At 41.4% G+C, this 13,706-nt stretch overlaps 1 protein-coding gene across 1 annotated transcript in view; it reads left to right on the forward strand.

The window, feature by feature from the left end:
* The first annotated feature begins 2,491 nt into the window (after positions 1-2,491).
* The window catches only part of LOC101348543 (zinc finger protein 26), a 16,781-nt gene continuing 5,566 nt past the window's right edge, over positions 2,492-13,706 (forward strand). The window contains exons 1-4 of the mRNA XM_004385023.2: positions 2,492-2,661; positions 2,887-2,968; positions 12,552-12,678; positions 12,955-13,050. Coding sequence (XP_004385080.1) covers positions 2,936-2,968; positions 12,552-12,678; positions 12,955-13,050 — 256 coding nt within the window. The 5' untranslated portion in view covers positions 2,492-2,661; positions 2,887-2,935. The remainder of the gene's footprint in view (positions 2,662-2,886; positions 2,969-12,551; positions 12,679-12,954; positions 13,051-13,706) is intronic.

A 13,706-nucleotide genomic window follows, 5' to 3' on the forward strand; every position in this document is an offset into this window, starting at 1 on the left:
CTGGTTAGATTTATTCCTAAGTATTTTATCTTCTTGGGGGCTATTGTAAATGGTATTGATTTGGTGAGTTCCTCTTCAAGGTGCTCTTTGTTGGTTGAAAGGAATCCAACTGGTTTTTGTATGTTTATCTTGTATCCTGAAACTTTTCTGAAATCTTCTATTAGTTCCAGTAGTTTTCTTGTGGATTCTTTGGGTTTTTCTGTGTATAAGATCATAGCATCTGCAAATAGAGATACTTTGACTTCTTCCCTACCAATTTGGATGCCCTTTATTTCTTTTTCTAGCCTAATTTCTCTGGCGAGGACCTCCAGCACAATGTTGAATAAGAGTGGTGATAAAGGGCATCCTAATGTCTCCTATTTTTGGTGTGCTTGTATTTCTTTCTTTTTGTCTACTCTAGTTTCTCCTTTCTGAACAACAAATTCAAGCCTCTAGTTATAATATTGAAGGATTCTATGAGGAAAATATTCAATGACACAGGAAGTATCAAAAGAAGATGGAAGGAATACACAGAGTCACTGTACCAAAAAGATTTATTGACATTCAACCATTTCAGGAGGGAGCATATGATCAAGAACTGATGGTATTGAAGGAAGAAGTCCAAGCTGCAATGAAGACATTAGCAAAAAACAAGGCTCCAGGAACTGACAGAATACCAGTTGAGACGTTTCAACAAATGATTGCAACGCGGGAAGCGCTCAATTGTCTATGCCAACAGACTGGAAGAGATCCATATTTGTGCCCATTCCAAAGAAAGGTGATCCAGCGGAATGTGGAAATTTTCAAACAATATCATACGCAAATAAAATTTTGCTGAAGATCATTCAAAAGTGGTTGCAGCAGTACATCAACAAGGAACTGCCAGAAATTCAAGCTGAGTTCAGAAGAGGATGTGGAATGAGGGATATCACTGCTGATGTCAGATGAATCTTGGTTGAAAGCAGAGAATACCAGAAAAATGTTTACTTGAGTTTTATGGACTATGCAAAGGCATTCAACTGTGTGGATCATAACAAATTATGGATAACATTTCAAAGAATGGGAATTCCAGAACATTTAATCGTGCTCATGAGGAACCTGTACATAGACCAAGAGGCAGTTGTTCGAACAGAACAGGGGGACACTGCGTGGCTTACAGTCAGGAAAGGTGTGCATCAGGGTTATATCCTTTCTCCATATTGATTCAATCTGTATGCTGAGCAGATAATCCGATAACCTGGACTATATGAAGAATGTGGCATCAGATTTGGAGGAAGACTTATTAACAACCTGGATATGCAGATGATGGAACCTTGCTTGCTGACAGCAAAGAGGACTTGAAGCACTTACTGATGAAGATGAAACACTACAGCCTTCAGTATGGATTATACCTCAACATAAAGAAAACAAAAATCCTCACAACTGGACCAAGAAGCAACATCGTAATAAACAGAGGACAGAATGAAGTTGTCAAGGATTTCATTTTACTGAGATCCACAATCTATGCCCATGGAAGCAGCAGTCAAAAAATCTAACGATGTATTTCACTGGGCAAATCTGCTGCAGAAGATCTCTTTTAAAGTGTTGAAAAACAAAGATGTCACTTTGAGGACTAAGGTGTGAAAGCTGGACAATCAATAAGGAAGTCTGGAGAAGAAATGTTGCCTTTGAATTATGGTGTGGGCAAGAAATATTGAAATATACCATGGACTGCCAGAAGAATCAACAAATCTGTCTTGGAAGAAGTACCGCCAGCACGCGCCTTGGAAGGAAGGATGGCCAGACTTCATCTCACTTACTTTCGACATGTTATCAGGAGGGACCAGTCCCTGAAGGACATCATGCTTGGTAGAGGGTCAGCGAAAAAGAGGAAGACCCTCAACGAGATGGATTGACACAGTGGCTGCAATAATGGGCTCAAACATAGCAATGACTGTGGGGATGGCTCAGGACCGCGTAGTGTTTCGTGCTATTGTACATAATGTCGCTCGCTATGAGTCGGAACCGACTAAACAGCGCCTAACAAGTTTCTCCTTTATTAAGTTGGTTATTGTAGTATTTGGTCCATTTAAATTCAAAACCATGATATAACCTTGTCAATTGTGGCTTTTAGCTTTATAAAACGTTATTCTTGATTAGGGTTTATGTGTTTCTGTCAGGAGTCAATCTTGTTTGCTTCAATACCCGGGTACCCTGTATCTTTGGCTTGAGTGTGGGCTTTCCCCAGGGCTTCGTGGGATCGGGCGAGCGCGGCGAGGCGGGGCGCGGCGGATGGCGGTGACAAGCGTGAACCCGGGCCCGCTCCGCTCCTTCTGGTCGGACTAGCCTCATGGAGGAACCCGGCAGATAACCCACCCTACGGCAATCCTTCTGGAAAATATAGTTTTTTTCTCGCACCGGCGTTTCCTGGTGCGGCGACGGATGACGCAATTCCGGTGCGCCGCACTGACGCTGTAGTCTGTGCCGCGCCTCAAGAGGGAGGGGGGAGGGGGGGGGCCAATGGACTGTAGGTGGAGAGTCCCGTCTGATTTCCTGATCGCTGACCCAACGGATGCACCGAGTTAACCCGGTCCAGAGGGTCCTGGTTAGACCAGGAGCTAACAGTCTGTAACCTCCACAGTCGACCCGGGACGTGGAGCCGGTTCGGCCTCGGCACCCCCCCTGCCTCTGGGCCGCGGAACGGTACACACTTAGCGGACTTCTGTCCAGCCCCCGGGAGTCGCCCGTCCGCGCGCGTCTCTTGCTGGGGATAAGCTGAGTGGCCGTGTCTGTCCGAGGGAAGGCGTCCCAGCCCGGGACGGGCAGGCGCTCGGTGCCCGTGGATCCTTTCTCTGGGGGCGGGAAAATCCCCGGGTGGTTACCTGGGAGCCCGGCCGACCGCTGTCCTCACAGTTCTCTCCTCCGTAGTCTTCGGGCCCTGGACACCCAGGCAGTGCGCCCTAAGCTGAGCGTGGGGATGGCCACCAGGCTCCGGACGTCTTCGTGTTGGGTAAGTAGGGACTTTCACTTTTGAAAAGCTGATTCGGCGCTGAGAATGAACAGATTTATGTCTTGTCACATCCGGGTCCCAAACTCACGTGCCCCCGGCTCCCAGTCTCTGTGCCTCTAGAAATGCTTCTTGTCTTCTGGAGTTTTCTGCCCGGGGTTCTCTCGTTCAACAGTTAGACTTTACTGCCCGCTGTGGACTTTGAACTGAGGGAAATGAGGGTTCTTGTTAAGGAAATGACCCATCCCTCCTCCACTTCATGTGTTCTATACACATTTACTGATCCAGACCCTTGGAGCTTCATTAGGAAAATTAACCACCTCTTTGATCATTTATGTGTTCACATGCACATTTATTGAGTGGTGTGTTTTTGTGCATGTGTGTGCGTGCTGGACCTTGGGGCTGGTGCTAGTAACACAAAAATGAATTATGTACGTTCCTTGTTTTTGAGGAGCTGTGGTCAGGTGGCATGAAAATCAAGAACACAGTGAGCACAGTTACAAGTGAACGCGAGGGTAGGGAAAGGAGGCTGGGAGAGCACTTGAGGGTACAAAGGTGGAAGGCGCAGTTGGGGGAGGAGTGGACTCGTGAATAGCCTGGACTATCTAAGGGATTGATAGGAGGGAGGAAGAGGCGAGAGTTCCCAGTGTTGATGAATTTATAACCAGGTGGACACAGTGGGTGGCGGTGACATTTCCTGAGACTGGGAACGTTATTAGAAGAGCTATCCCGGGGAGAGAGTGCAGCACTGTAGATGTGGAATTGGCAGTGCCTGTCGTTGAGTTTGTAGCTAAAGTGGGAGGTCTAAACTGGAAGTAATACAGACTAAAGGTTTCTATGTTCTTGGAAGCTCAGGATGTGGCAGAATTAGCTGGGACCATAGTAATAGATCCCTGAAGAGGACGGAGAATACTGGTGGCAATTACAAAGAAGCGACAGGCAGTGGGTTCCTCGACTTTGAGAAAAGAGAACTTCAAACTTCAGTAAAGGCCACAATATAAAATGCCTCAGAAGTATTTTATAAGACAAAAGGCATCTGTTAGATTTGGGAACTTGTAGGTCTTAGGCAATTTTTCCAGAACAGGGAGAGTGTTAGGGGTGGTATGGATGGTAGCTTTGTGAAAGGTAGAGGTGTCCCACGGGGTGGACTGCCTTAGGCTGTAGACAGTGCGATGGAAAGAAAGTTTAGCAAGAGTGTGACAGGAAGAGTTAGGGTGTCAGGTAGAAGGGAATTTAGTGAGGTGACCTGAATGACACAGAATTAACCCAAAAATCAATAGACTTTTTATTTTTAAACAGTTACTGTTTAGAACAATGAGAGAAAATATTCTATTTATAATAGCAATTATAAAAAAATAAAATAATACGTGAACTTAAATGCGCAGGACCTAAATAAAAACAGATTTAAAACTATTGAATGATACTAATGATAGCCACCACTGTTAGCTGGGCACATTGTTAAGTGCTTTATATGTATGAAGTAGTTACTTTCTCCTGACCCTACGAGGCAGGTATTATATCCCCATTTACAGGTGAGGAAAGTGGGGAACCTGCTCAGGGTCACACAGCTAGTGAGGGATCCTGTGAGACTAGCATAGCAGAGCTGGGATTCACACCCAGGGCAGTACGTCTTTAGAGTTTGTGTTCTTTTCACCTCTTTGACCTAAAAGACATTTTAACAGGTGAAAACTATATTTACTTGTTTGGGGGGTACATGTATTTACTTAAAGGAGCCCTGGTGGCACAGTGGTTGAGTGCTCAGCTGCTAACTGAAAGGTTTAAACTCACCAGCCACTCCTTGGGAGAAAGAAGTGGCAGTCAGCTTCTGTAAAGATTATAGCCTGGGAGACCCTCTGGGGCACTTCTCCTGTCTCCTGTACGGTCTCTATGAGTTGGCATTGACTCGACAGCAGCAGGTGTGGTTTTTTTGGTTTGGTATTTATTTAATAAACTTTTATTGACCATCTATTATGCCAAATATTTTTGTAGGGCATGTAGTGGTAAACAAGGCTGACAGGGTCCGTGATCCATGGAGGGTATATTCTAGTGAGGTGAGAACAGTTATACACAGTATGATCCCATTTGCATAAAAACAAAACATTTTTTAAAATGTTGGATTAAGCACACGTGAAACCCTCCCCTTGTAAAATTCACAGACATAATTTTAGTCATTTAAAAAAATTTAAATGTATTTGTGTTTCAATAGAAGATTTCAGCAGACGAAAAGCTGAGAGGCATACTAGAGAGCAGGAAAGATAGGGAGCCCTGGTGGTTACTAGCTGCCGGGCTGCTCACAGCTAGGACACGGGGAGGCCCCACTCAGACTTAAATCTCTATCAGTTGAGAATGAGCTAAATAAAACGTGGTGCATCTGTACTGCAGGATATAATATGGAGCTATTAAAAGGAAGGGGTCAGATCTACGTGTATCACTGTGAAGAAATCTAAAATAAATTTAAAGCAAAATTGCAAATTGAACAGTTTATAGAGAAAAAGAACACATAATGCTGTATTTTTCCCATGGAAAAGGTATGGATAGAAATCTTCGATGCTACTAACTAATTGCTTACTTCTAGGCAGAAAGAGGAAGTCCCTGGGTGGCGCAAACAGCTAAGTGCTCAGCCAAATGGTTTGAATCCACCCAGAGGTGCCTCAGAAGAAAGGCCGGGCGACCTACTTCCAAAAGATCACAACCACTGAAAACCGTGTGGAGCATAGTTCTACTCTGAAACACATGGAATCGCGTTATGGATGGAATTATGTCCCCTCAAAATATAGGTTATAAATCCTAAGCTTTATGCCTGTGGTTATAATCTTATTTGGGAATGGGTTGTTTTTGTTATCGTAATGGGGCAGGATGAGTGTAGGGTGTATCTTGAGTCAATCTCTTTTGAGATATAAAAGAGATTAAACAAGCAAGCAGAGCAGACACGGGGGAAGAGAGATGCCAAGTCACATGAAGATAGCCCAGGGGTAGAAGCTCAGAAGAGACAAGGACCTTCCTCCAGAGCCGAGAGATAGAGAGGAAGGCTTCCCCTAGAGCCGGCACCCTGAATTCGGACTTCTAGCCTCTTAAATTGTGAGAAAATAAATGTCTGTTTCTTGAAGTCACCCATTTGTGTTATTTCTGTTATAGCAGCACTAGATAACTAAGACGGTTCTCATGAGTCAGAATTGACTCAACGGCAGCTGGCATTTTTTTTGTATATGATCATACGTGCACAATACAGAGAAAAAGGACTGGAAGGTTATACAATAAATAGACAGTCATTTTTTTCTGGGAAGTAGAATGAGAGGAGTGAAGGAGTCTTTTTAATGTGAATATATTCCTTGAGTAATTGTGTCGGTAAAATAAGAAGGAAATGGAAGGGTGAAGGGGAAAGGAAAAACAAAGGAAAAGACAGACAGACAGAAGGCCTGGGGGAGGGGGTAGAAGAAGAGGTGTGCAGACAAGAGCTGGCTTTGCAAGGGGGAGTGATACCAGCAACTGGAGTTAAGAAAGAAGGTGAGGAAGGGAGGGAGGGTAATGCACAGCTGCATTCCAGACTTGGCTTGAAGGCTTGAACTGTCTGCTGCCCGGATCTCACAGCCTCTGGTAAGGGAGTGACTTCCAGAGAGCGGAAGACAGGCAGTCACTCCACTTTGCCCTATCACTTTACTGGTATTTTTTTCTCCAGGCAAAAAATATTTTTGAAGATACATCTATGTAATTATTTTATATAGACTTCCCTTTGAGGGTTTTTTGTTTGTTTTTGGTTTTGACTTTTTTCTTTAGTTCTAACATAAGTTTGTTGTACTGTGGTAGCTTGCATGTTGTTGTGATCCTGGAAGCTATGCCATCAGTATTTCAAATACCAGGGGTCACCCATGGTGGACAAGTTTCAGCAGAGCTTCCAGACTAAGACACAATAGGAAGAAAGTGTCAATCTGCTTCCAAAAATCAGCCAATGAAAACCCTATGGATCACAACAGACTATTGTCTGATACAGTGCTGGAAGATGAGCCCCCTAGGTTGGAAGGCACTCAATACACAGTGGCTGCAATGGATCTGAGTATACCAATGACGGTGAAGATGGTGCAGGACCACACAGTGTTTCCTCCTGTTTTACATGGGGTCGCCATGAGTTGGAGCCGACTCTACGGCAACTGACAACAACAATTTAAATATAATAAAGTGCATAAATATTAAGTGAAATTTTTACGTACACTGAGGACAATCCTTTCCAAATCAAAATACAGATTTCCAGCACCCCAGCAGGTTCCACTATGTTCCCGCCCCCACAGTTACCATAACTTCCCCCAAAGGTCACCACTTTATTGTCTTACTTCCATCACATCCATCAACATAGAGTAATTTTGCCTGGATTCATATACTATAGTGTCTGGCTGCTTTCACTCAACATTGTGAGCTTAATCCAAGTTGTATGGTGTTCCCTTGTATGAATATTCCATAATTTATCTGTTGCAGTCAGCTATTATGGACATTTGGGTTGTGTGTAGTTACTGGCTATTTTGAATAGCACTGCTATGAACATTCTTGCACATGTCTTTTGATGGACATAAGTACTTATTTCTGTTAGACGTATACCAGAGTTTTTCAACCTCAGCACTATTGACATTTTGGGCTGAATAATTCTTGGTTGTGGGGGACCATCCTGTGCATTGTAGGCTTTTTAGCTCCATCCCTGGCTTCTACCCATTAGATGCCAGTAGCACCACCCCAGTTGTGACACCAAAAGTGTCTCCAGACATTGCCAGATGTCCACTGGGGTCAAAATCAGCCCCCTCCCCATTGAGAACCACTGGATATATACCTTGGAGAGAGATTGTTCAATCTTTGGGTATACATATATTTGAATTTAGTACATTCAAACAATTTTCAAAAGTATTAATTCTACTTGGTATTCCCACTATATATGTGTGTGTGTTTATATGTACATATATATGTATATACGCATATACATACACACATACACAGTGAAACCTGTGAGAGCTGGAACTTGATGGGACTGCTTTGTTTTTCTGGGTGTTGCAAATTTTTTGCCTTTGACGGTGCAGTCATACCACTTTTTAATGGCTAATTTTAGTGGAAAATACTTGAGCTTTCCTTCTCTGACAGGTTTTCACCTTCCACAGATTCTGGCTTTTGTTGGTTTTACTGTATCTATCACAAGGAATTAATCTGTTAATGTATATCTTACCAAAATGAGATAATTGTTAAGCTGTTGCCTACTAATGTACTGTGATGTATTTTACTGATAGGTTTTTCTGTTTTTAAATTTTGGAATATCACTTCTCTGGATTAACCCTCCTTTGCCATAATTTGCTATTTAAAATAGAGGATTAGTTTTATATTACTAGTATCTTATCTGGATATTGGATTCATGTTAATAGTAAAGGAGATAGACTACAGTTTGCCTATGCTGTCCTCATCGGGTTTTGTGTCTAAGGTTGTGCATGTTTCATAGGATGTACTGATGTCCATCTTTGTCTCAGCTTGGCATCAGATTAGCTGTCATGGGAATTTTCTGTTCCTTGGATGTTGATAGAACTTTCTCTTAAACACAGTGCTGGACCAGTGCCTGTCTGGGGGAGAGTGTATCTTTCATTACATTCACTCTCTTTAATAGTGAGCTCTGCTCCCAATGAGACTCAAATGAGGAAGTACCCCGCCGTGGGCTTAGCAGCTCACAAAATGGCAGTAATTCACTAGAGGGTCAGACCTTTCAACAGTTTCTTTGTCCCCAAGTCTGGGCCATTCCCACTCCCGTTTCTGAGACCCTGAGTGTTTGGGGCAGTAGGTGGGATCTGAAGGTCTAATTCATATACAGGTTTCAGCCATCTGTGTTTTCAGCTCATACCTCATTCCTGCCACTCAGGATACCTGATCTCAAAGCTTTTGGGGGGTTTCTGTAGGGCAGATGGTTTACTTCTCATCAGTAGCCCCCTCTGCCCATTCTCCAGATTAGTTTCTGCTCTGAGAAGTCACCACTTCTTTGGCTTCCTGTTTTCTAAATATTTATTGAAACATCAGCTTACGTTTTCCTCTTGTTTCCCTTGTCCTTGGAAGGCTGTATTTGTTCATATCGTATGCCTGTAGTATAATTTAAGTAGGGCTCAGGTAAGCAAGGATGTTCACAATCTGTCATGTTTAAATTCCTCCATTCTCTGTATGCCTCTTTTGATTCACTTTTTACTTTCCATTTCCCTTTTCTATTTTCCACCTTTTTTTTTTTTTTTAAACACTCTGCTGTATTTCATGTAATTTCTTGAGATTTGTATTGTCTTCACCAGTTTTTTTTCAATTCTGGCTAATCTTCAGAAAATCTGGTAATTTTGCAAATCCACCTGATATTTTTGATAAATACACTTTGTTACATTTGAGAACAGGCCTGACAATACCAAATCTTCCCTCAGATCCTTGGGCTGAAATACACAACTTCCTAGCTGGCCCCTTTTACTGATAAATTATTTTTTTTTAGTTCTCCCTTCAAATGAGTTTGCCTTTTGTCCCTGCTGTTAGGATTTCAGTTCCAAACCTTTTCACCTCAGGTGGGACCTAGGTCTTGTTACTCTCCTTGTGTGCCATCAAACCTGAACCTCTTTTTCCTGAGGCCAGCAAGACTCTTTGCCTCAGTTTTCAGTAGAGACAGTGTGGTCTTCAGCTTGTGCTTATTTTTCTGGTCCTCAGTTCTCTTTTCATCTTTCAGATTCCCTTTCTTTCCTGAGACTTTAGTCATGTATTTAGAAAGCTACTTGGTATATTTTATCCATCATTTCTAGATTTTTTTAGGGTGAGGATTTCCAGGTTATTTTATTTTCCATTTTACCAGGATTAGAAGTCGTCGTTTATTTTTATTTTGAATTGCTATACATTTGTGTCACATCTTCTTCAAGAGTTACATCCCAAAGAGGAATGTGTAAATCCAAATTCATGGTTAAAGTAACTCATTCCTTTAAATCAACAATATGGCACGTGCATGTATGCTATGATTAGAATGTATCTTCTTTAACAAGTTCAGAACAGCCACTTTGCTTTGCAGAATTAAGTGTGGGTAGCTGCTGCCATGATGTACACCAGATTGAGTAATTTGTGACTCAGGACCAGGCTGAATTAAAGTGGCACTGCCTTTACACATTAGACTTTGTATACTTTGGGCCATAGATGTATGACTGTCTCATTTTCAGCAAAGTATGTAGTTGTTTTCTCTGCTTCTCATACTCTGGCTTGATGTCCCCACCATGGTTGTCTCTGGTTACCAGGAAGAGGCTGGAGAAAGCTGGAGGCTGGAGGAGTGAGCACATGTGTGCTCCGTGATGGCTGCAGTTACCTCACAGGCATAAACCCTGCAACCTTGTCATTGTTCTGATGTGTGAGGTTGTATGTAGAAAAACCAGCTAGCATAGAATAGTGTTATCTATTACTCTGTGCATGTGGGCATAGCGTTCCAGGAGGAGGTACCAGAACAGAGGAATCTACTAGCGTGACCCTTACCAAGGAGGATACATATGAATGAATGGCGTTTAGTTTCATTTTTTTGAGTTAAACTTGTTTAAAATGCAGCTATCCTGTGCTGATTTTGTGATTATCAGCTTTCATTTAGTATTTGCCTGATACGTCTTTATTCCATTATTTTCTAATTTCTGTTTATTCTTTGGTTTATCTCATTACTTTCTTAGTTACGTTTTGTGTCTCATCTATTCTAAACAACATAGAGTTGTGACTTGTTTATCCAATGTATATATCTCTTTTAATGGGGGTTTTACTTATTTCATTCGTAACTGTGATTACGGATCACCATATTTGGAATAATTGTTATCATGTTTAGTTTATGTTTTCTGCGCTATCTCTGTGTTTCTTTTTCTTATTTTCTATGATCTATTGGATTGAACATTTTCTTCTGTATATTTATTCCTCTCTATATTTATTATGGAAGTTGTATGTTTGTCTCCCCCTCTTCCTCCCTCCCTACTTTTTTTTTTTAGTGGTTAGCTTTCAGCTGTTTACATACACACTTGAGCTTTTTCCTTTAAACCAAAGTCTAAAGTATCTTTTTTTTTCCCAAATGAGAGAAGGATCTTTGTACACCTCAATTTCTATCATTCTCACCAATTTGTATCACATCCATACTTGTATGGTTGCTGATCGTAATTTTTGTTCGAGTGTGAGGAAACACACTAAAAATGTTTTTGAATTAGTAATCATTTAGATTTGTTGATATACTTTATTAACTGCAGTGGTCACTGTTGTGTCCAGCTTCCCGCTAATGCCTTCTATGTTTTTTTTTTTTCCTCTTGATGTATTTCTGTAGGAGGTAAATTTTCTAAGTGTTTGTATATTTAGAAATGTCTTTTATTTTCCCTTATCTCTGCCTTTAGTTTGGCTGGATATAAGATTTACTTTTCCTCAGCACTTTAAAGTTTATCTCTCTCCCACTTTCAGGAAGTGTTCTGTTGTTTCTCTTTGGTTTGTTATCAGATATTCTATATATACGTTATTTTCTGAAGTTTAGCTACCATCTGCTTAAATTTGGACTTTTTTTTTAAAAAAGCGACGTGGCTTTTCAATTAGTAGGTTTTTCAATGTAAACTCCTATGTTGTTATTCACTCCTGAAAAATTTTCAGCCTGTATTTCTCTAGAGATTGCCTGTTCTTTCTCTATATAAACCTACCTTGGCTGTTCTTGTCTACAGAACAACATCCCAGATTTGGTTCACAGTCTGGCCCTTAGCTTTGCTCTCATTATACCCCCTTTTCTATTTCTGAAATATTGTCAGTTCCTTGAATTTACCAGGCTTTGCCACATGTCCTGTGTAATGCTTGCTCTTTGTACAAGGACTGCATGTTGTCTCTCAATATTCTTATTTTTTCTTCTGTAATAATAGATTCATCAGTTTTTAGCTGGCCACATGGGCATACAGAACAAAGACTACATTTCCGAATCTCCCTATCATTTCTCCCTCCCGGTGCCCCTCTTTGCCACTGGCTAGAATGCAGATGTAATGACTGGAGTCCTTAGATACTGAGGGATCACCGGATTGCCTTCAGACTCCTGGAAGTGGGAGAAAGATACACTTGTTTCACTCACTGCTATTTATTTTTCTGTTGCTCACAGTTGAACTCAATTCCAGTTGTCTCCTGAATTACCCTTTCCACACCACTATCTTGGGAAACATACTATGATTCTTCTAAAAAAGACTGTTCAAGTGATTCTCAGTAGGGCCTAACCTGACAAATTTTTAGAATTGTTCTCTTCTCCATTTCTGCCCAAAATATAGCCAGATATGTTTTTATCAAAGGCTCATAACATCTTATTTCATTTGCATGAATAGATGTTTGTTTCCCTCTCCAAGACTGAAGGCTTCTTGAGGGTAGAACTGTGTTTTATTCCTCTTTATATCAAGACCCAGAAGAGTATCTGGCAAGTGGAATCTCAATTTTTTAAAAAAATTCTTTCACATAGTAAAACCAGGCATAGGAGGCAATCTGTGGAGGGACTTCTTTTTCTCATTTCCCGGTTCTTCCACATCTTGTCCATGTCACCTGATGCAATTGCATCAGATTGAATGAGTATATCTTATTACAGGGATTATTGTCATTCAAGGATATATCTATGGAGTTCACCTGGGAAGAATGGCAGCTACTGGATTCTGCTCAGAAGTACCTGTACCAGGATGTGATACTGGAAAACTATTACAACCTAGTATCAGTGGGTAAGTACAGCTTTTCTATTTAACTCAGATTGTGAATTATAAATTGCCACCCCTTTGCTTTTGTAGCCTCTGAAGTGTTTAATGATTATGGACTTGAACTTCAGAGGTCAAATGCTCTTAGTCCCTATTTGGTTCTCACCTCCTAATTGAAATCTTTCCCCAAGTGCAAATGAGCAGGTTAGTCTTGTAGCTCCTGATGCTTTGTCTTCCCCTGTCTTCAGATTACCTGAATCTGTAGCAGTGTGGCCCAAATCCTTTGTGGTTTTCCATTAACAGGATATCCTGGTAGCAAACCTGATTTAATCTTCAAGTTGGAGCAAGGAGAAGAGCCATGGACAATAAATGCCAAACTCTCCAGTCAGAGCTGTCCAGGTGGGTGAGGACCAGGATGCTGGGCGACGTGGAGGTAAAAACACTCTGTCACTGATGCAGTGTTGTATACAGAAAGTTCTTAAAAGTCCTCAAACCACTGAGCTGACTCAGATGAATACTATGAGTGTCTCAGACAGGAAATGACTGTCACTTCTACACATTTGGGCTTTTCCTCCATTGGCTTCTCCAACTGTGCTCAAATCTTGCTTTTTAAGTTGTTTTCTTCTTCCCAGAAGCTATATTTCTCTGCCTGCCTTCTCATGGTCATGAACTTCTGTTGTTAGGTATCCAAGCCTTCAGAGATTTTCTCTTCCCTCTCCCTTGGTCTGACTCAGGCTCCTTTTACTGCCCTTACATTTCTGTTTTGCTTTCTGCTGTTAGTTCTTTAGACTGTACTCACAGTTGTACTTCCTTCTTCTACCCTGACCCTTTTATGAGATTTCATTTCTTCTCTTTCTCAAACTGATCACTTTGAAATCAAGACAGTGTACTTTCTTGGGCACTTTTTTTTTCATATGTATATATTTTTATCGTACTTTAGATGAAGGTTTACAGAACAGTTTTTCATTAAACAGTCAGTACACATATTCTTTTATGACATTCATTAACAACTCCATGACATGTCAACACTCTCCCTTCTCGACCTTGGAGGACTT

Source organism: Trichechus manatus, unplaced genomic scaffold (assembly GCF_000243295.1).
Source record: "Trichechus manatus latirostris isolate Lorelei unplaced genomic scaffold, TriManLat1.0 scaffold00131, whole genome shotgun sequence".
Classification (NCBI taxonomy): domain Eukaryota; kingdom Metazoa; phylum Chordata; class Mammalia; order Sirenia; family Trichechidae; genus Trichechus; species Trichechus manatus.